The sequence below is a fragment of the Leptosomus discolor genome, unplaced genomic scaffold, assembly GCF_034619465.1.
Source record: "Leptosomus discolor isolate bLepDis1 unplaced genomic scaffold, bLepDis1.hap2 HAP2_SCAFFOLD_145, whole genome shotgun sequence".
Taxonomy (NCBI): Eukaryota; Metazoa; Chordata; class Aves; order Leptosomiformes; family Leptosomidae; genus Leptosomus; species Leptosomus discolor.
This window is the reverse complement of record NW_028237742.1, coordinates 38,346-54,009: the sequence shown is the minus strand read 5'-3', so window position 1 is coordinate 54,009 and position 15,664 is coordinate 38,346. Positions and strand designations below refer to the sequence as shown.

The window sequence follows — 15,664 nt, the reverse complement described above, 5'->3', positions numbered from 1 at the left end:
AGCCCACCAAGACGCCACACGAGAACTTGGAAGCCCACCAAGATGCCACACGACAACTTGGAAGCCCACCAAGATGCCATATAACACCCGAGAAGCCCACCAAGACAGCACACAACAACTTGGAAGCCCATCAAGACGCCACACGACAACTTGGAAGCCCACCAAGATGCCATGTAACATTTTGGGAGCCCACCAAGACGACACACAGCAACTTGGAAGCCCACCAAGATGCAACGCAATGACTTGGAAGCCCACCAAGATGCCACAAACAACTTGGAAGCCCACCAAGACACCATGCAACGACTTGGAAACGCACCAAGATGCCACGCAATGACTTGGGAGCCCACCAGGACACCATGTAACACCTTTGGAGCCCACCAAGATGCCACCCAACACCTTGGGAGCCCACCAAGACGCCACACAACAACTTGGAAGCCCATCAAGACGCCACACAACAACTTGGAAGCCCACCAAGATGCCGTGTAACATCTGAGAAGCCCATCAAGATGCCACACAACAACTTGGAAGCCCACCAAGATGCCGTGTAACATCTGAGAAGCCCATCAAGATGCCACACAACAACTTGGAAGCCCACCAAGATGCCGTGTAACATCTGAGAAGCCCATCAAGATGCCACACAACAACTTGGAAGCCCATCAAGATGCCACAAACAACTTGGAAGCCCACCAAGACACCATGCAACGACTTGGAAACCCACCAAGATGCCACGCAATGACTTGGGAGCCCACCAAGGCGGCACACAACAACTTGGAAGCCCACCAAGATGCCATGTAACATTTTGGGAGCCCACCAAGACGCCATACGACAACTTGGAAGCCCATCAAGATGCCACACAACAACTTGGAAGCCCACCAAGATGCCACACAACAACTTGGGAGCCCACCAAGATGGCACACGACAACTTGGGAGCCCATCAAGATGCCACCCAACACCTTGGGAGCCCACCAAGACGCCACACAACAACTTGAAAGCCCACCAAGACACCATGCAACGACTTGGAAACGCACCAAGATGCCACGCAATGACTTGGGAGCCCACCAAGACACCATTTAACACCTTGGGAGCCCACCAAGACGCCACATGACAACTTTGAAGCCCACCAAGACGCCACACGACAACTTGGAAGCCCACCAAGATGCTGTGTAACATCTGAGAAGCCCACCAAGATACCGTGTAACACCTGAGAAGCCCATCAAGATGCCACACAACTACTTGGAAGCCCACCAAGATGCTGTGTAACACCTGAGAAGCCCATCAAGATGCCACTCAATGCCTTGGGAGCCCACCAAGACATCATGCAACGACTTGGGAGCCCACCAATACGCCACACAACAACTTGGAAGCCCATCAAGACGCCACACAACAACTTGGAAGCCCACCAAGACACCATGCAACGACTTGGAAACGCACCAAGATGCCACCCAACACCTGAGAAGCCCATCAAGATGCCACACAACAGCTTGGAAGCCCACCAAGATGCTGTGTAACATCTGAGAAGCCCATCAAGATGCCACACAACAACTTGGAAGCCCACCAAGATGCCACAAACAACTTGGAAACGCACCAAGATGCCACGCAATGACTTGGGAGCCCACCAAGACACCATTTAACACCTTGGGAGCCCACCAAGATGCCACCCAACACCTTGGGAGCCCACCAAGACGCCACACGACAACTTGGGATCCCACCAAGATGCCACACGACAACTTGGAAGCCCACCAAGATGCCGTGTAACATTTTGGGAACCCACCAAGATGCCACACAACAACTTGGAAGCCCATCAAGATGCCACACGACAACTTGGAAGCCCACCAAGATGCCGTGTAACATTTTGGGAGCCCACCAAGATGACACACAGCAACTTGGAAGCCCACCAAGACACCATGCAACGACTTGGAAACGCACCAAGATGCCACGCAATGACTTGGGAGCCCACCAAGACGCCACCCAACACCTTGGGAGCCCACCAATACGCCACACAACAACTTGGAAGCCCACCAAGATGCCATGTAACATTTTGGGAGCCCATCAAGATGCCACACGACAACTTGGAAGTCCACCAAGACGCCACACGACAACTTGGAAGCCCATCAAGACGCTGTGTAACATCTGAGAAGCCCATCAAGATGCCACACAACAACTTGGAAGCCCACCAAGATGCCGTGTAACACCTGAGAAGCCCACCAAGGCGGCACACAACAACTTGGAAGCCCACCAAGATGCCATGTAACATTTTGGGAGCCCACCAAGATGCCACACAACAACTTGGAAGCCCACCAAGATGCCACGCAATGACTTGGGAGCCCACCAAGGCAGCACACAACAACTTGGAAGCCCACCAAGATGCTCTGTAACACCTGAGAAGCCCGTCAAGATGACACAAAACAACTTGGAAGCCCATCAAGACACCATGCAACGACTTGGAAACGCACCAAGATGCCACACAACAACTTGGGAGCCCACCAAGATATTGTGTAACATCTGAGAAGCCCACCAAGACGCCACACAACAACTTGGAAGCCCATCAAGATGCTGTGTAACATCTGAGAAGTCCACCAAGACGCCACATGACAACTTGGAAGCCCATCAAGACGCCACACGACAACTTGGAAGCCCACCAAGACGCCACACGACAACTTGGAAGCCCACCAAGACGCCACACGACAACTTGGAAGCCCACGAAGACGCCACACGACAACTTGGAAGCCCACCAAGATGCCACACGACAACTTGGAAGCCCACCAAGATGCCACACAACAACTTGGAAGCCCACCAAGATGACACACAGCAACTTGGAAGCCCACCAAGACACCATGCAACGACTTGGAAACCCACCAAGACGCCACACAACAACTTGGAAGCCCACCAAGATGCCGTGTAACACCTTGGGAGCCCACCAAGATGCCACACAACAACTTGGAAGCCCACCAAGATGCCATGTAACATTTTGGGAGCCCACCAAGACGCCACACAACAACTTGGAAGCCCACCAAGATGCCGTGTAACATCTGAGAAGCCCATGAAGATGCCACACGACAACTTGGAAGCCCATCAAGATGCCGTGTAACATTTTGGGAGCCCACCAAGACGCCACACAACAACTTGGAAGCCCACCAAGACACCATGCAACGACTTGGAAACGCACCAAGATGCCACGCAATGACTTGGGAGCCCACCAAGACACCATTTAACACCTTGGGAGGCCACCAAGACGCCACACAACACCTTGGGAGCCCACCAAGACGCCATGCAACGACTTGGAAACCCACCAAGATGCCACGCAATGACTTGGGAGCCCACCAAGATGCCGTGTAACACCTGAGAAGCCCATGAAGATGCCACTCAATGCCTTGGGAGCCCACCAAGACATCATGCAACGACTTGGAAACCCACCAAGACGCCACACAACAACTTGGAAGCCCACCAAGATGCCGTGTAACATCTGAGAAGCCCATCAAGATGCCAAACAACTACTTGGAAGCCCACCAACACACCATGCAACGACATGGAAACCCACCAAGACGCCACGCAACAACTTGGGAGCCCACCAAGATGCCGTGTAACACCTGAGAAGCCCACCAAGACGCCACCCAACACCTTGGGACTCCACCAAGACGCCACCCAACACCTTGGGACCCCACCAAGATGCCACGCAGTGACTTGGAAGCCCACCAAGATGCTGTGTAACACCTGAGAAGCCCGTCAAGATGCCACACAACAACTTGGAAGCCCACCAAGATACCACGCAACGACTTGGAAGCCCACCAAGATGCCGTGTAACACCTTGGGAGCCCACCAAGACGCCACCCAACACCTTGGGAGCCCACCAAGATGCCATGTAATGACTTGGAAGCCCACCAAGATACCGTGTAACACCTTGGGAGCCCACCAAGATGCCACCCAACACCTTGGGAGCCCACCAAGATGCCACACAATGACTTGGAAGCCCATCAAGACACTGCATAACGCCTTGAGAGCCCACCAAGATGCTACTCATTGACATGGAAGCCCACCAAGACACCACGCAACGCCCTGGGAGCCCACCAAGACACCGCATAACGCCTTGAGAGCCCACCAAGTTGCCACTCATCGACTTGGAAGCCCACCAAGACACAACGCAACGCCCTGGGACCCCACCAAGACGCCACCCAACACCTTGGGAGCTCACCAAGACACCACGCAACGACTTGGAAGCCCACCAAGATGCCGTGTAACACCTTGGGAGGTCACCAAGACGCCACCCAACACCTTGAGAGCCCACCAAGATGCCACCCAACACCTTGAGAGCCCACCAAGATGCCACTCATCGACTTGGAAGCCCACCAAGGCGCCACGCAACGCCCTGGGAGCCCACCAAGGCGCCACGCAATGCCTTGGTAGCCCACCAAGGGGCCACGCAATGCCTTGGGAGCCCACCAAGGGGCCATTCAACGCCTTGGGAGCCCACCAAGGTGCCACCCAACACCTTGGGAGCTCACCAAAATGCCGTGTAACACCTTGGGAGCCCACCAAGATGCCACCCAACACCTTGGGAGCGCACGAAGACGCCACACAATGACTTGGAAGCCCACCAAGACGCTGCATAATGCCTTGAGAGCCCACCAAGATGCTACTCATTGACATGGAAGCCCACCAAGACACAACGCAACGCCCTGGGAGCCCACCAAGAAGCCATGTAACACCTGAGAAGCCCACCAAGATGCCAGGCAACAATTTGGAAGCCCACCAAGAAGGCATGCAATGCCCTGGGAACCCACCAAGATGCCACCCAACACCTTGGGAGCTCACCAAGATGCCATGCAATGACTTGGAAGCCCACCAAGACACCATGCAATGCCCTGGGAGCCCACCAAGACACTGCATAATGCCTTGAGAGCCCACCAAGTTGCCACTCATCGACTTGGAAGCCCACCAAGATGCCACTCATTGACTTGGAAGCCCACCAAGTTGCCACTCATCGACTTGGAAGCCCACCAAGACACCATGCAATGCCCTGGGAGCCCACCAAGACCCTGCATAACACCTTGAGAGCCCACCAAGATGCTATGCAATGACTTGGAAGCCCACCAAGATGCCACGCAACGCCCTGGGAACCCACCAAGATGCCACACATCGACTTGGAAGCCCACCAAGACACCACACAACAACCTGGGAGCCCACCAAGACACCGCATAACGCCTTGAGAGCCCACCAAGATGCCACTCATCGACTTGGAAGCCCACCAAGTTGCCACTCATCGACTTGGAAGCCCACCAAGACACCACGCAACGCCCTGGGAGCCCACCAAGGCGCCACTCAACACCTTGGGAGCTCACCAAGACTCCACGCAACGACTTGGAAGCCCACCAAAATGCCGTGTAACACCTTGGGAGCCCACCAAGACGCCACCCAACACCTTGGGAGCCCACCAAGACGCCGTGTAACACCTTGGGAGCTCACCAAGATGCCACTCATCGACTTGGAAGCCCACCAAGGTGCCACGCAATGCCTTGGGAGCCCACCAAGGCGCCACCCAACACCTTGGGAGCCCACCAAGACGCCACCCAACACCTTGGGAGCCCACCAAGACGCCACCCAACACCTTGGGAGCCCACCAAGACACCACCCAACACCTTGGGAGCCCACCAAGATGCCACTCATCGCTTTGGAAGCCCACCAAGGCGCCACGCCACAAGCTTACAACCCAGCCCGCCTCCAGGCGACGCGTTTGCCGCCCACCCACGCGCCGCGCGACGGCCGCGCCGCCGCCCCCCGCGGGCGCCGCCCTCGCAACCCAGCCCGATGTCAGCGCGGTGACCTCCGCGCCTCGCCTAAACACCCCCCCGCCCCCCCGAGGACCTCGCCGCCCGCCCAGAGGGCCACGCGGTGACCTCCGCAACTCGCCAGCGCCTCGTTTTTTCCCCCCCCCCCAGCCCCGACCTTGAGCTTCATGGGGTGCTCCTGGCTGAGGCTGAGGGTCATGTTGTAGACCTTCAAGGTGACCTCCTTGGTGTAGGAGACGACGCGGTTGCCGCGGTTGTTGTTCTCCACGGTGACGGCGAAGGGGACGAGGGAGGGGTCGTCGGAGCAGAGGGCGGCCAGCTGGTAGACGCAGGTGCCCATGAAGTCGTAGCGGCGCCCGTCGAAGGTGGTGTAGTGGGGGTCGCCGGCGGCCACGCAGACGGCGTGGGTCTGGGCCACGCACCGCCGCACGCCCTTCACCACGGCGCACCTCTCGCCCGCCTTGCAGCCGGCCTCCTTGCACACCACCATGCCCAGCGCCGGCTCGCAGCGGCACCGCGACCGGCAGCTCTCGTCGCCCCAAAACTCCTCGCCGGGGCGGTAGTAGCGGCCGTCGCGGGTGCAGCCGCAGCTGGCCACCGCCACGCACTGCCCGCCGCTGAGGACGTAGCCCTCGTTGCAGGCGCAGGTCTCCACGCAGGGCTGGGTGCAAGCGGCGGGAGCGGCCCGGTCGACGCACGTGGCCGGGCAGGCGTTGCCGCAGGCTTCGTAGTGGCTGTTTTCGGGGCAGGGGGGTGCTGGGGGGGGAGGAAATGAGGTCATTAGAGGGGGGGGGGGGGAGGGGAGGGCTTCGCCTGCGACAGCCCCGCGCCTGGGGTGCTCCTGCGCCGCGCGGCCGCCCGGACTATTTTGCGCCCGACGGCCCCAGAGGCGGACGTTCGCCTCTGCCCGTCGCACCCGGGCGTCACCGCGTGCTCCATCCGTGCCCCCCCGCCCCGCCCCTTTCTTTGCCAATAAACCACCCCGCCGCCCCTTTCTTTGCCAATAAACCACCCCGTTGCCCCGCCCCTTTCTTTGCCAATAAACCACCCCGCCCCTTTCTTTGCCAATAAACCACCCCGCCTCCCCCCCGCCCCTTTCTTTGCCAATAAACCACCCCGTTGCCCCGCCCCTTTCTTTGCCAGTAAACCACCCCGCCCCTTTCTCTGCCAATAAACCACCCCGTTGCCCCGCCCCTTTCTTTGCCAATAAACCACCCCGCCTCCCCCCCGCCCCTTTCTTTGCCAATAAACCACCCCGTTGTGCCGCCCCTTTCTTTGCCAATAAACCACCTCGCCGCCCCGCCCGGAATTGGGGAGGGGGGGGGGGAAAGCCCGTGGCTTACAGCAGCCCGAGGGCGTCCTCCAGTCGCCCACGGCGGCCCCCTGCTTCTTGCAGGTGGAGGCGTACGACTCCAGCACCTGGCAGAGGATTTTCTTCGCCCCGTCGTTCATGCAGACGTCGTAGAGGCAGTTGCGGTAGAAATCCTGGGGCTGGACGACGTCGTGGCAAGGCTTGAAGGGCCCCTGGAAGGTTTTTCGGATGAGGCCGCAGTACTGGTTGCCCCCGTAGAGCTCTTTCTTCTCCTCCTCGCACACCGGGCAGGCGCCTTCGCAATAATCCCAGCAAAAGGGGTCGTCGTCCTTGGGGTCCTTCCAGCCTTTGGCCCAGGCCACCAGGGCGTCGAGGTCGGCGCCGCCCCGGGGGACGTCGTCGTCGGGTTTGGCGTTGAAGTTGCCGCAGAGGCCGCACGTGTGCTTGTAGTAGCTGCTGGGGAGGTCGATGACCAGGTGCCAGTTCCAGTCGTAGGCCACCCGCAGCCCAAAATCCGTCACCAGCAAGGCGCTGAACCCGCTCTGGTGGATCTGCACCTTGCCGTCCTCCAGGCTCACCGGGAGCAGCGTCGCCACGCCGTTCACCTGCGGGCGGGGAGCGCCAAGACGGTGAGCTCGGCGGGTCACGCCGCCACCGCTCCCCCCCCTCGCCGCGGCGGGCGGTGGCTGGCGGGGTGTCACCGCCCTTAGGGAGCTCCGCGCCCTCCTGGCAAGAGCCGAACTTGGAGCCAACCCTCCCTCAGGGGCCGCCGAGATGCTCCAGGTATCAAAAATCATAAATAATCATCGGGTTTCGCGACGTCGCCGCCTTCGCCGCGGTTGGGGTTCGCCCCGCCCCGACTCCTCACGCGCGCCGGCTGCCGCCGCGAACCTCCCAGGGGGGCGTCCCACCCGCTTTGAAGGTTCTCGGAGACCTGCCGGCGCCGCTTGTCGGCGGTTTTGGCTTCCCCGAGGGGCGGGGAACCAACCTCAGGCTGCCTGGCGCGCGGCAGCGCGTTCCCGCCGTCTTCAAAAAGCCCCATTCCCGTTTGACGGGTTTAGCCCCCAAAAAATTAATGGTGGCCTTGAGGAAGAGGCGCTGGACATGGTGGAGGAGATGGATGAGAAAAAAAAAAAAAAGAAAGAAGAGGTGGGGAAAGGCCCATTTTCCCTCCGTTTTCGGTCGACTCACCCGGACTTTGCCGATTTCCCGCCAGCGGATGGAGACGTGTTGGCCGTAGACCTCGATGTTGGCCAAGCTCACGTAGGAGACGGTCTTCACGCCGCCGCGGACGTTGTTCTTGGCCTCCACCTTGAAGGGCACCAACTTGGTGTCGTTCCCGCAGGACTCGGCCATGGTGTACGTGCAGGTGCCGTGGAAGTCGTAGGTGAACGTGTCGAAGGTGCGGTAGTGGGGGTCGCCCCAAGCCCAGCAGGTGCCGACCTGGGACGGGACACACTTGACTTGGCCGTCCTTCTCCTCGCACCTCTCCCTGGGCCGGCACCGAAGGGCTTTGCAGGGGTCTGGAAGGAGGAGAAACCGCGGGAGAGGTCCTGGTGAGGGCCTCATCCCACGTCACCGCGTGTCTTCACCAGCGTTGAGGTCCCACCCGGCCTCCTCCGCTCCCCCCGCCCCCGCCTTGGCCTTTGGCAGGGGATTGGCCGCTCCGAGGTGTCCGTCGGGGCGCCACGACACCCCCCCCCCCGGAGTCGCCCCTTCTTGTCGCTTCTTTCTCCGCGTCACGTGGAGGCGGGAGTCCTCCTCACCCAAGGCCGCCCCCCCGCCCTTCAAGAAGAAGCCGCCGCCGCCGCCGTTACCGGCGAACGCCCGCGTGGATGCAAAGCCAAGGGCGGGCTTTCCCGAAGCCCTTCGCTCCTCCAAAACCCTCCCAGCGCGTCGCCGACCCCCTGGAGGTGGGATCTGTGGCCTCCACCTCCCCTTGCTGTGGGCTTCCCGCCTCCACCTCCACCTCTAAGCATCTACACCACCCCCAGGATCTCCTCTGCCTCCAAAATCTCTCTTTTATTTATTTATTTTTTTAATCCTCCCTCAAGCAAAACCCCATTTTCTTCTTACTTTGGTTGACGCAACCCAAGAACCCCTCCCGGATTTCACAGGTTTCGTCCTCGGTGCAGCGGTGGCTGCCGCAAATCCAGCCCTCGCCGGGGACGCACGTGCAGCGCTGGTGGCAGTCGTCCTCCACGACCGACTCGTGGGGCTGCGGGGGAGAAAGGGGGTGGGGAGATAGAAATGAATCGGGCTTGGCGACCCGCTGGAGGCGCGGAACTGCTGAGGGACGCCTCGCTTTCAGCACGAGAGAAAAAAAAGTGCGGGGGAAACCATCCCCCCCCCCCGTCCCTTTGCCCTTTTCCACCTCCTCTGAAGGAAAATATTATTATTATTATTATTATTATATTTAGGATCTATTATTTATTATTCTGACATCATATATAGGTTCTATTCTTTATTATTATATTTAGGATCTATTATTTATTCTTTATTATTATATTTAGGATCTATTATTTATTATTCTGACATCATATATAGGTTCTATTCTTTATTATTATATTTAGGATCTATTATTTATTCTTTATTATTATATTTAGGATCTATTATTTATTATTCTGACATCATATTTAGGATCTATTATTTATTATTCTGACATCATATATAGGTTCTATTCTTTATTATTATATTTAGGATCTATTATTTATTATTCTGACATCATATATAGGTTCTATTCTTTATTATTATATTTAGGATCTATTATTTATTATTCTGACATCATATATAGGTTCTATTCTTTATTATTATATTTAGGATCTATTATTTATTATTCTGACATCATATATAGGTTCTATTCTTTATTATTATATTTAGGATCTATTATTTATTATTATATTTAGGATCAATTATTTATTATTTATTATATTTAGGCTCTATTACTTATTATTATATTTAGGCTCTATTATTTATTATTATATTTAGGATCTATTATTTATTATTATATTTAGGATCTATTATGTATTATTATGATATATATAGGATATATTACTTATTATAATATTTAGGCTCTATTATTTATTATTATATTTAGGATCTATTATTTATTATTGTGATATCACATTTAGGATCTATTATTTATTATGACATTTAGGATCTATTATTTATTATGATGATATCATATATAGGATCTATTATTTGCAATTATTATACATACGATATGATATATATCATGTTATTACTCTCTGGGCCCGCTTTGTGCCGCGCGACGAAAAGAGCGGGAAATGCCCCGATTTTCATCCTCGCTCAGCAGACGGAGGATTTTGCGTCGGGTTTTTTGGGGATCGTTTTCCCCCGAGGTGCTATTAGTACCCTCTGGTACAGCCTACACCTGGGCTAGCACCTCCGTGCCAAGCGATGGGAAAAAACCGAGGGGGAAACGCCTCGCTTTTCCTCGCCGCTCAAAATGGAGGATGTTGAGTTGGGCTTCGGTTTCGGTTATTTCTCTCCGAGCGCCTTCGGAGCAGCGCGCCGCCACGCCGGCGGGAGGGAAACGGTAGGCCAAACCCCGAGGAAAACCACCCCAAAATCCCACCCCAGATCCAGGAGGGGGCTACCTTGTAGTACGCCCCGTCCACAAAGCACCCGCACTCGTCCTGGGGGACGCAGCCGTGGCCGTCGAAGGTGTAGCCGTCGGCGCAGCGGCAGCCTTCGGCGCAGGTTTGGGGGCAGCGGGACGAGTCGAGGAGGCCCGTGCAGCTGTTGGCGCAGTGGTTGGTGCAGAGGGAGTAGTTGCTCTTGGCCGGGCAGTTGAGGGCTGGGAGGAGAAAAAGAGGATCAACCCAAGACCGAGCGGTGCCACCCCGGCGCCGCTCGGTGCCGGCGCCGGCGCCGAGCCAGGCGAGTTCGTCTTGGCGGTGGCTTTTCCCCCCCCCCCACCAAGCGAGAAGTTCACCTTGCCGCCACTGGGGGTGGCTTTTCCCCTTTTCACCCCCAACAAACGCCCCCCCCCCGGTTGGGGCTTCCCTCGGCTTCTCCCGCTTGCCCAAAACACCGAACGACCACCCGGCTGGTTGGCGCTCGCCGTGGCTTCTCCGGCTTGCCCAGAGCGTGGGTGAAAACCCCTGCCCCGGGTTGGCGCTTGTGGTGGCTTTTCCCATTGATATCCCACCCCCCCACCCCCCCACCCCCGCCCAACGCCAGCGCGGTGGCTTTTCCCAGGCGCCTCCCGTTGTCCTTCCCCAACCCAACGGCACCGCTCGCGTCACCCCACGGGCGGGGAGGGGGGTCGGCGCAGGCCCCAACGTCCCTCCGAGTTAAAGCCCCGCGAGAACCCCCCCCTCCCCGAGACGCGGAGGAGGTTTCTTCACCCGTGACCCTCACTTACGGCAGAAGGACGGTCTCCTCCAAGCCTCAATGGTGGCGCCGGCGTCTTGGCACGCGGTGGCGTAGCTCTGGACGCTCTGGCAGAGGACGTGGGTGTCGCCTTCGGCGAGGCAAAGGTTGAGGAGGCAGGCTTCGAAGTAGAGGCTTGGGTTGACGAGGTGGTGGCAGGACTCGAAGGGGCCCTTGGGGGCCGCGAGGATGCCGCAGTAGTTGGGTTCCTGGAAGACCATCCTCTTCTCCTGCGAGCAGCCGGGGCAGTCGTTCTCGGAGCACTCGTCGCTGCAGGGGGCACCGGGCATCTTCCAGGCGGAGGCAAAGGCCGTCGCGCTGGGGGCCTGTTGGCCGCTGGGGAGGAGGAGGTCGTCGGCGGGTTGGCCGTTGTAGTTGCCACAGAGCCCGCAGAGGTGGCCCCGGTAGCTCCGCGGGACGGCGACGGACACGTGGTGAAGGAGGTCGTAGCGGACGACGAGGCCGAAGTCGGTCTGAAGCAGGATGCCTATCCCGTGTTGGTGCACCCGCACCCGTCCCTCGTTCAGGATGGCCGGGAGGTTGTGGAAGATGGAGTCCACCTGGGATAGGGAGAGAAGGATCCTCCCGTGAGCCTCCAGGACACGGCGAGGAGAAGGCCGTGGAGGTCGGAGCGAAAAACATTTTGGGGGGAAAAAAACCAAGCCCCCTTCCAACCAACCTTCTGGTGAATTTATGGCTCCCAGTTTGAAACTGGAAGGCAAAGTGGGGATGAGCGTGGCTTTGCCACGGAGGTAGGCGTGAGGTCTCCCCTCCACCGAGGAGAAATCGTTGTTGGGCCCCCACGCGAGATGTGGCGGCCCACGAAACGTGACCACGCAGCTCTCCCTTCACGCCAGAGGGGCTTCTCCCCCCCCCGCCCCCGCGCCCGCGGCCCTCTGGCCTGGCGGCAAAACCGGCGCGAGGCCGTGGACGCCGTTCCCCCGGGCGCGCGCCGGCGAAGCGGCGCCTTACCGTGACGCTTCCCCTCCCGCCGCGCGCGAAGGTCAACGTGCGCCCGTAGACTTCGACGGACAACGCTCGGATGCCGGAGACCTTCCTCTTCTGCCGGGCTTCCTTCTCGATCGTCACCACGAACGGCTTGACGCTCTCGTCGGCGCACGTCTCCGTGAGGACGTAGGAGCAGGTGCCCGAGACGTTGAAGGCCGCCCCGTCGAAGGTGGCGTAGCCGCGGTCGCCGGTGACCGTGCAGACGCGGGGCGCGGCGGGCCGGCACCGGGGGACGCCGTCGACGATTTCGCTTTCGCTGCCTTCGGGGCAAGTGAGTTTTTGGCAGTCCACCACGCCGTCAGCCCGGCACCGGCACTCCTCCTGCTTGGTGGGGAAGAAGGTCTCCTCCAGCTGGTAGTAGAAGCCCTGGTGGAGGCAGCCGCAGCGGGACAGGGGGACGCAGGCGTCGCCGCTGAGCGCGAAGCCGTCGTCGCACGCGCAGCCCTCGCGGCACCGCTCCGAGCATTTCGCCCGGGTGTAGATGCTGCTGCAGGTCTGGCCGCAGCCCTGGGAGCAGAGCTCGTAGTGGCTGTTGGCGGCACACGAGACACCTGCCACGAGGCAAGGAGATTCGTGGAGACCAAGGGAATGACAAGCCCCACCCTGCCGCGGTTGTGCCCGGTGGTGACGTTCACCACGCGTAGGTTGGGAGGGGTGGGGGTGGGGGTTTTTTTTGACCCAAATACTTAATCCTCATCTTTTCCCTTCCCTCATCACGCCCACAGGGAGGAATTTTGAGTGGGGAGGGGGTTTAGGCCCCTGAATCACCCGGTGTTCCCCGTCGGCATGGAGGGAACGAGGCCGTTCCCTCACGCAGCGCAACCCGTTGGGGTCCCTCATCCCCTTTCCAGAGCAGGTCCCTCTCCCCTAACGTCGGGTTTTTTGGTGCATCTCATGGGCTTTGCCCTTTAAGACATCGGGATGATTGTTTCTCGCTCTCGTTTTTTCAGAAACTGGTCCTTACTGGGGCTAAATTATTCAGCCCATCGTAGCCAGATGAGGAAGGGTCTATTTCTGGTCGAATCGTCTCCGTAACCAGAGATGACGTAGCCAACCTAGGCTTCGGGTGGGATAAAGCACCACTAAGCGAGAGGATTCCCACTTCTGGTTGGTCCCCACGTGGGTTTGGGCGAGGCTTGGTGGTTCGGACGCTCGTGACCCCTCGTGAAGCAAAAAAAAACCCCAACAAACCACCCCCCCCCCCCCCTCCCAGTTAACCCAACTCACTGCAGAAATCGTCCGTCCTCCAGCTCCCGATGGTCACGCCGGCAGCCTGGCAGGCAGCGGCGTAGCTGGCGATGATCTGGCAGATCACGTCTTCCTGGTCTGGGAAGAGGCAAGCGTCGTGCAGGCAGTTTTGGAAGGATTTGGTGGCGTCCACGTGGGCGTGGCAGTCTACGAAGGGTCCGTCGTCTCGCAGGATGATCCCACAACGCCTCTTCGAGGCCTCCTGGTGCTGCAGAGACTTCGTGGTGGGCGGACATTCCCCCGTCGACAGCTCCACGCAGCCCGGGAGGTCGGTCACCTTCCAGCTGTGCCCGAAGGCGTCCGGGCTTGACGTCACTTGGCCGTTCTTCATCATCATCTCGTCGCCCACGTGCCCGTTGTAGTTCCCGCAGAGGCCGCACAGGGCGTTGGCGTAAGTGCTGGGCACCGACACGGTGACTTGGCTCTGCCAGTCGTAGGTGACGGTGAGGCCGAAGTCTGTCTCGACCACTGCCTCCAGCCCGCCTCGGTAGACGGAGATCTGCCCGTCTCTGTAGCGATAGGGCAGGTTGGCCAGCTGCTCATCGATCTGGGGACAAAACCGACCCAAAAAATACCGTGAGTTTGGGTATTTGCAAAGGCAAATGGCGTTTTCACGCCACTTACAATTTGGCCTCCGGCCGCGGCACCCAAATGGTGCCGAGGAAGACTTTCCAGATTCAGTCATCTGCCCCCAAAACCAGGTGCCCACCAGCTCGGAGGGCAACGGTGCTGGAAGCTCCGCGGCTTAGATCACGCAGCGATCTCCCACTTTGGGTGGAGATGCTGATATTTGGGTGATTAAACCCTCGTCTCAGTTGCCGCGGGGGCAACCGGACGGGGGAGCCCTGGATCTCAGCGGCGCGGGGGGAGAAAAATATTTGGCATTACCCAACACGGAAAAAAGAAACCCACCAGTAATAGAGGGGTGAGGGTGGAACAGAAGAAATGGGACAAGGAGGGTGAGGAGCAGAAAGTGGAGACCGTGACAAAGAGGTTGAGGAGCAGCAAGTGAAGGAGCAGCAAGCGAAGAATGTGATAAGGAGGTTGAGGAGCAGCAAGCGAAGAGCGTGACAAGGAGGTTGAGGAGCAGCAAGCAAAGAGCAGGACAAGGAGGTTGAGGAGCAGCAAGCGAAGAACACGACGAGGAGGTTGAGGAGCAGCAAGCGAAGGACACGACGAGGAGGTTGAGGAGCAGCAAGCGAAGGACACGACGAGGAGGTTGAGGAGCAGCAAGCGAAGGACACGACGAGGGGGTTGAGGAGCAGCAAGCGAAGGACACGGCGAGGAGCTGAGGAGCAGAAGGAGAAGGAGCAGAAAGCGAAGAACGTGACAAGGAGGTTGAGGAGCAGAAGGTGAAGAACACGACGAGGGGGTTGAGGAGCAGCAAGCGAAGGGCACGACGAGGGGGTTGAGGAGCAGCAAGCGAAGGACACGACGAGGGGGTTGAGGAGCAGCAAGCGAAGGACACGACGAGGGGGTTGAGGAGCAGCAAGCGAAGGACACGACGAGGGGGTTGAGGAGCAGCAAGCGAAGGACACGACGAGGAGGCTGAGGAGCAGCAAGCGAAGGACACGACGAGGAGGTTGAGGAGCAGCAAGCGAAGGACACGACGAGGGGCTTGAGGAGCAGCAAGTGAAGGACACGACGAGGGGGTTGAGGAGCAGCAAGCGAAGGACACGACGAGGGGGTTGAGGAGCAGCAAGCGAAGGACACGGCGAGGAGCTGAGGAGCAGAAGGAGAAGGAGCAGAAAGCGAAGAACGTGACAAGGAGGTTGAGGAGCAGAAGGTGAAGAACACAATGAGGAGGTTGAGGAGCAGCAAGCGAAGAACACGGCGAGGAGGTTGAGGAGCAGCAAGCGAAGAACAGGACGAGGGGGTTGAGGAGCAGAAGGTGAAGAACACGATGAGGATGTTG

General features: G+C 58.2%; 1 protein-coding gene across 1 annotated transcript in view; it reads right to left on the bottom strand.

Annotated features, from left to right (window-relative positions):
• The window catches only part of LOC147413131 (IgGFc-binding protein-like), a 50,914-nt gene that overhangs the window by 22,485 nt on the left and 12,765 nt on the right, over positions 1 to 15,664 (bottom strand). The window contains exons 6-13 of the mRNA XM_086480613.1: positions 13,729 to 14,296; positions 12,466 to 13,052; positions 11,486 to 12,053; positions 10,716 to 10,915; positions 9,172 to 9,313; positions 8,287 to 8,618; positions 7,127 to 7,700; positions 5,941 to 6,539 (exon numbers count right to left, since the gene is read on the bottom strand). Of these exons, the coding sequence (XP_086336739.1) occupies positions 5,941 to 6,539; positions 7,127 to 7,700; positions 8,287 to 8,618; positions 9,172 to 9,313; positions 10,716 to 10,915; positions 11,486 to 12,053; positions 12,466 to 13,052; positions 13,729 to 14,296 (3,570 nt within the window). The remainder of the gene's footprint in view (positions 1 to 5,940; positions 6,540 to 7,126; positions 7,701 to 8,286; positions 8,619 to 9,171; positions 9,314 to 10,715; positions 10,916 to 11,485; positions 12,054 to 12,465; positions 13,053 to 13,728; positions 14,297 to 15,664) is intronic.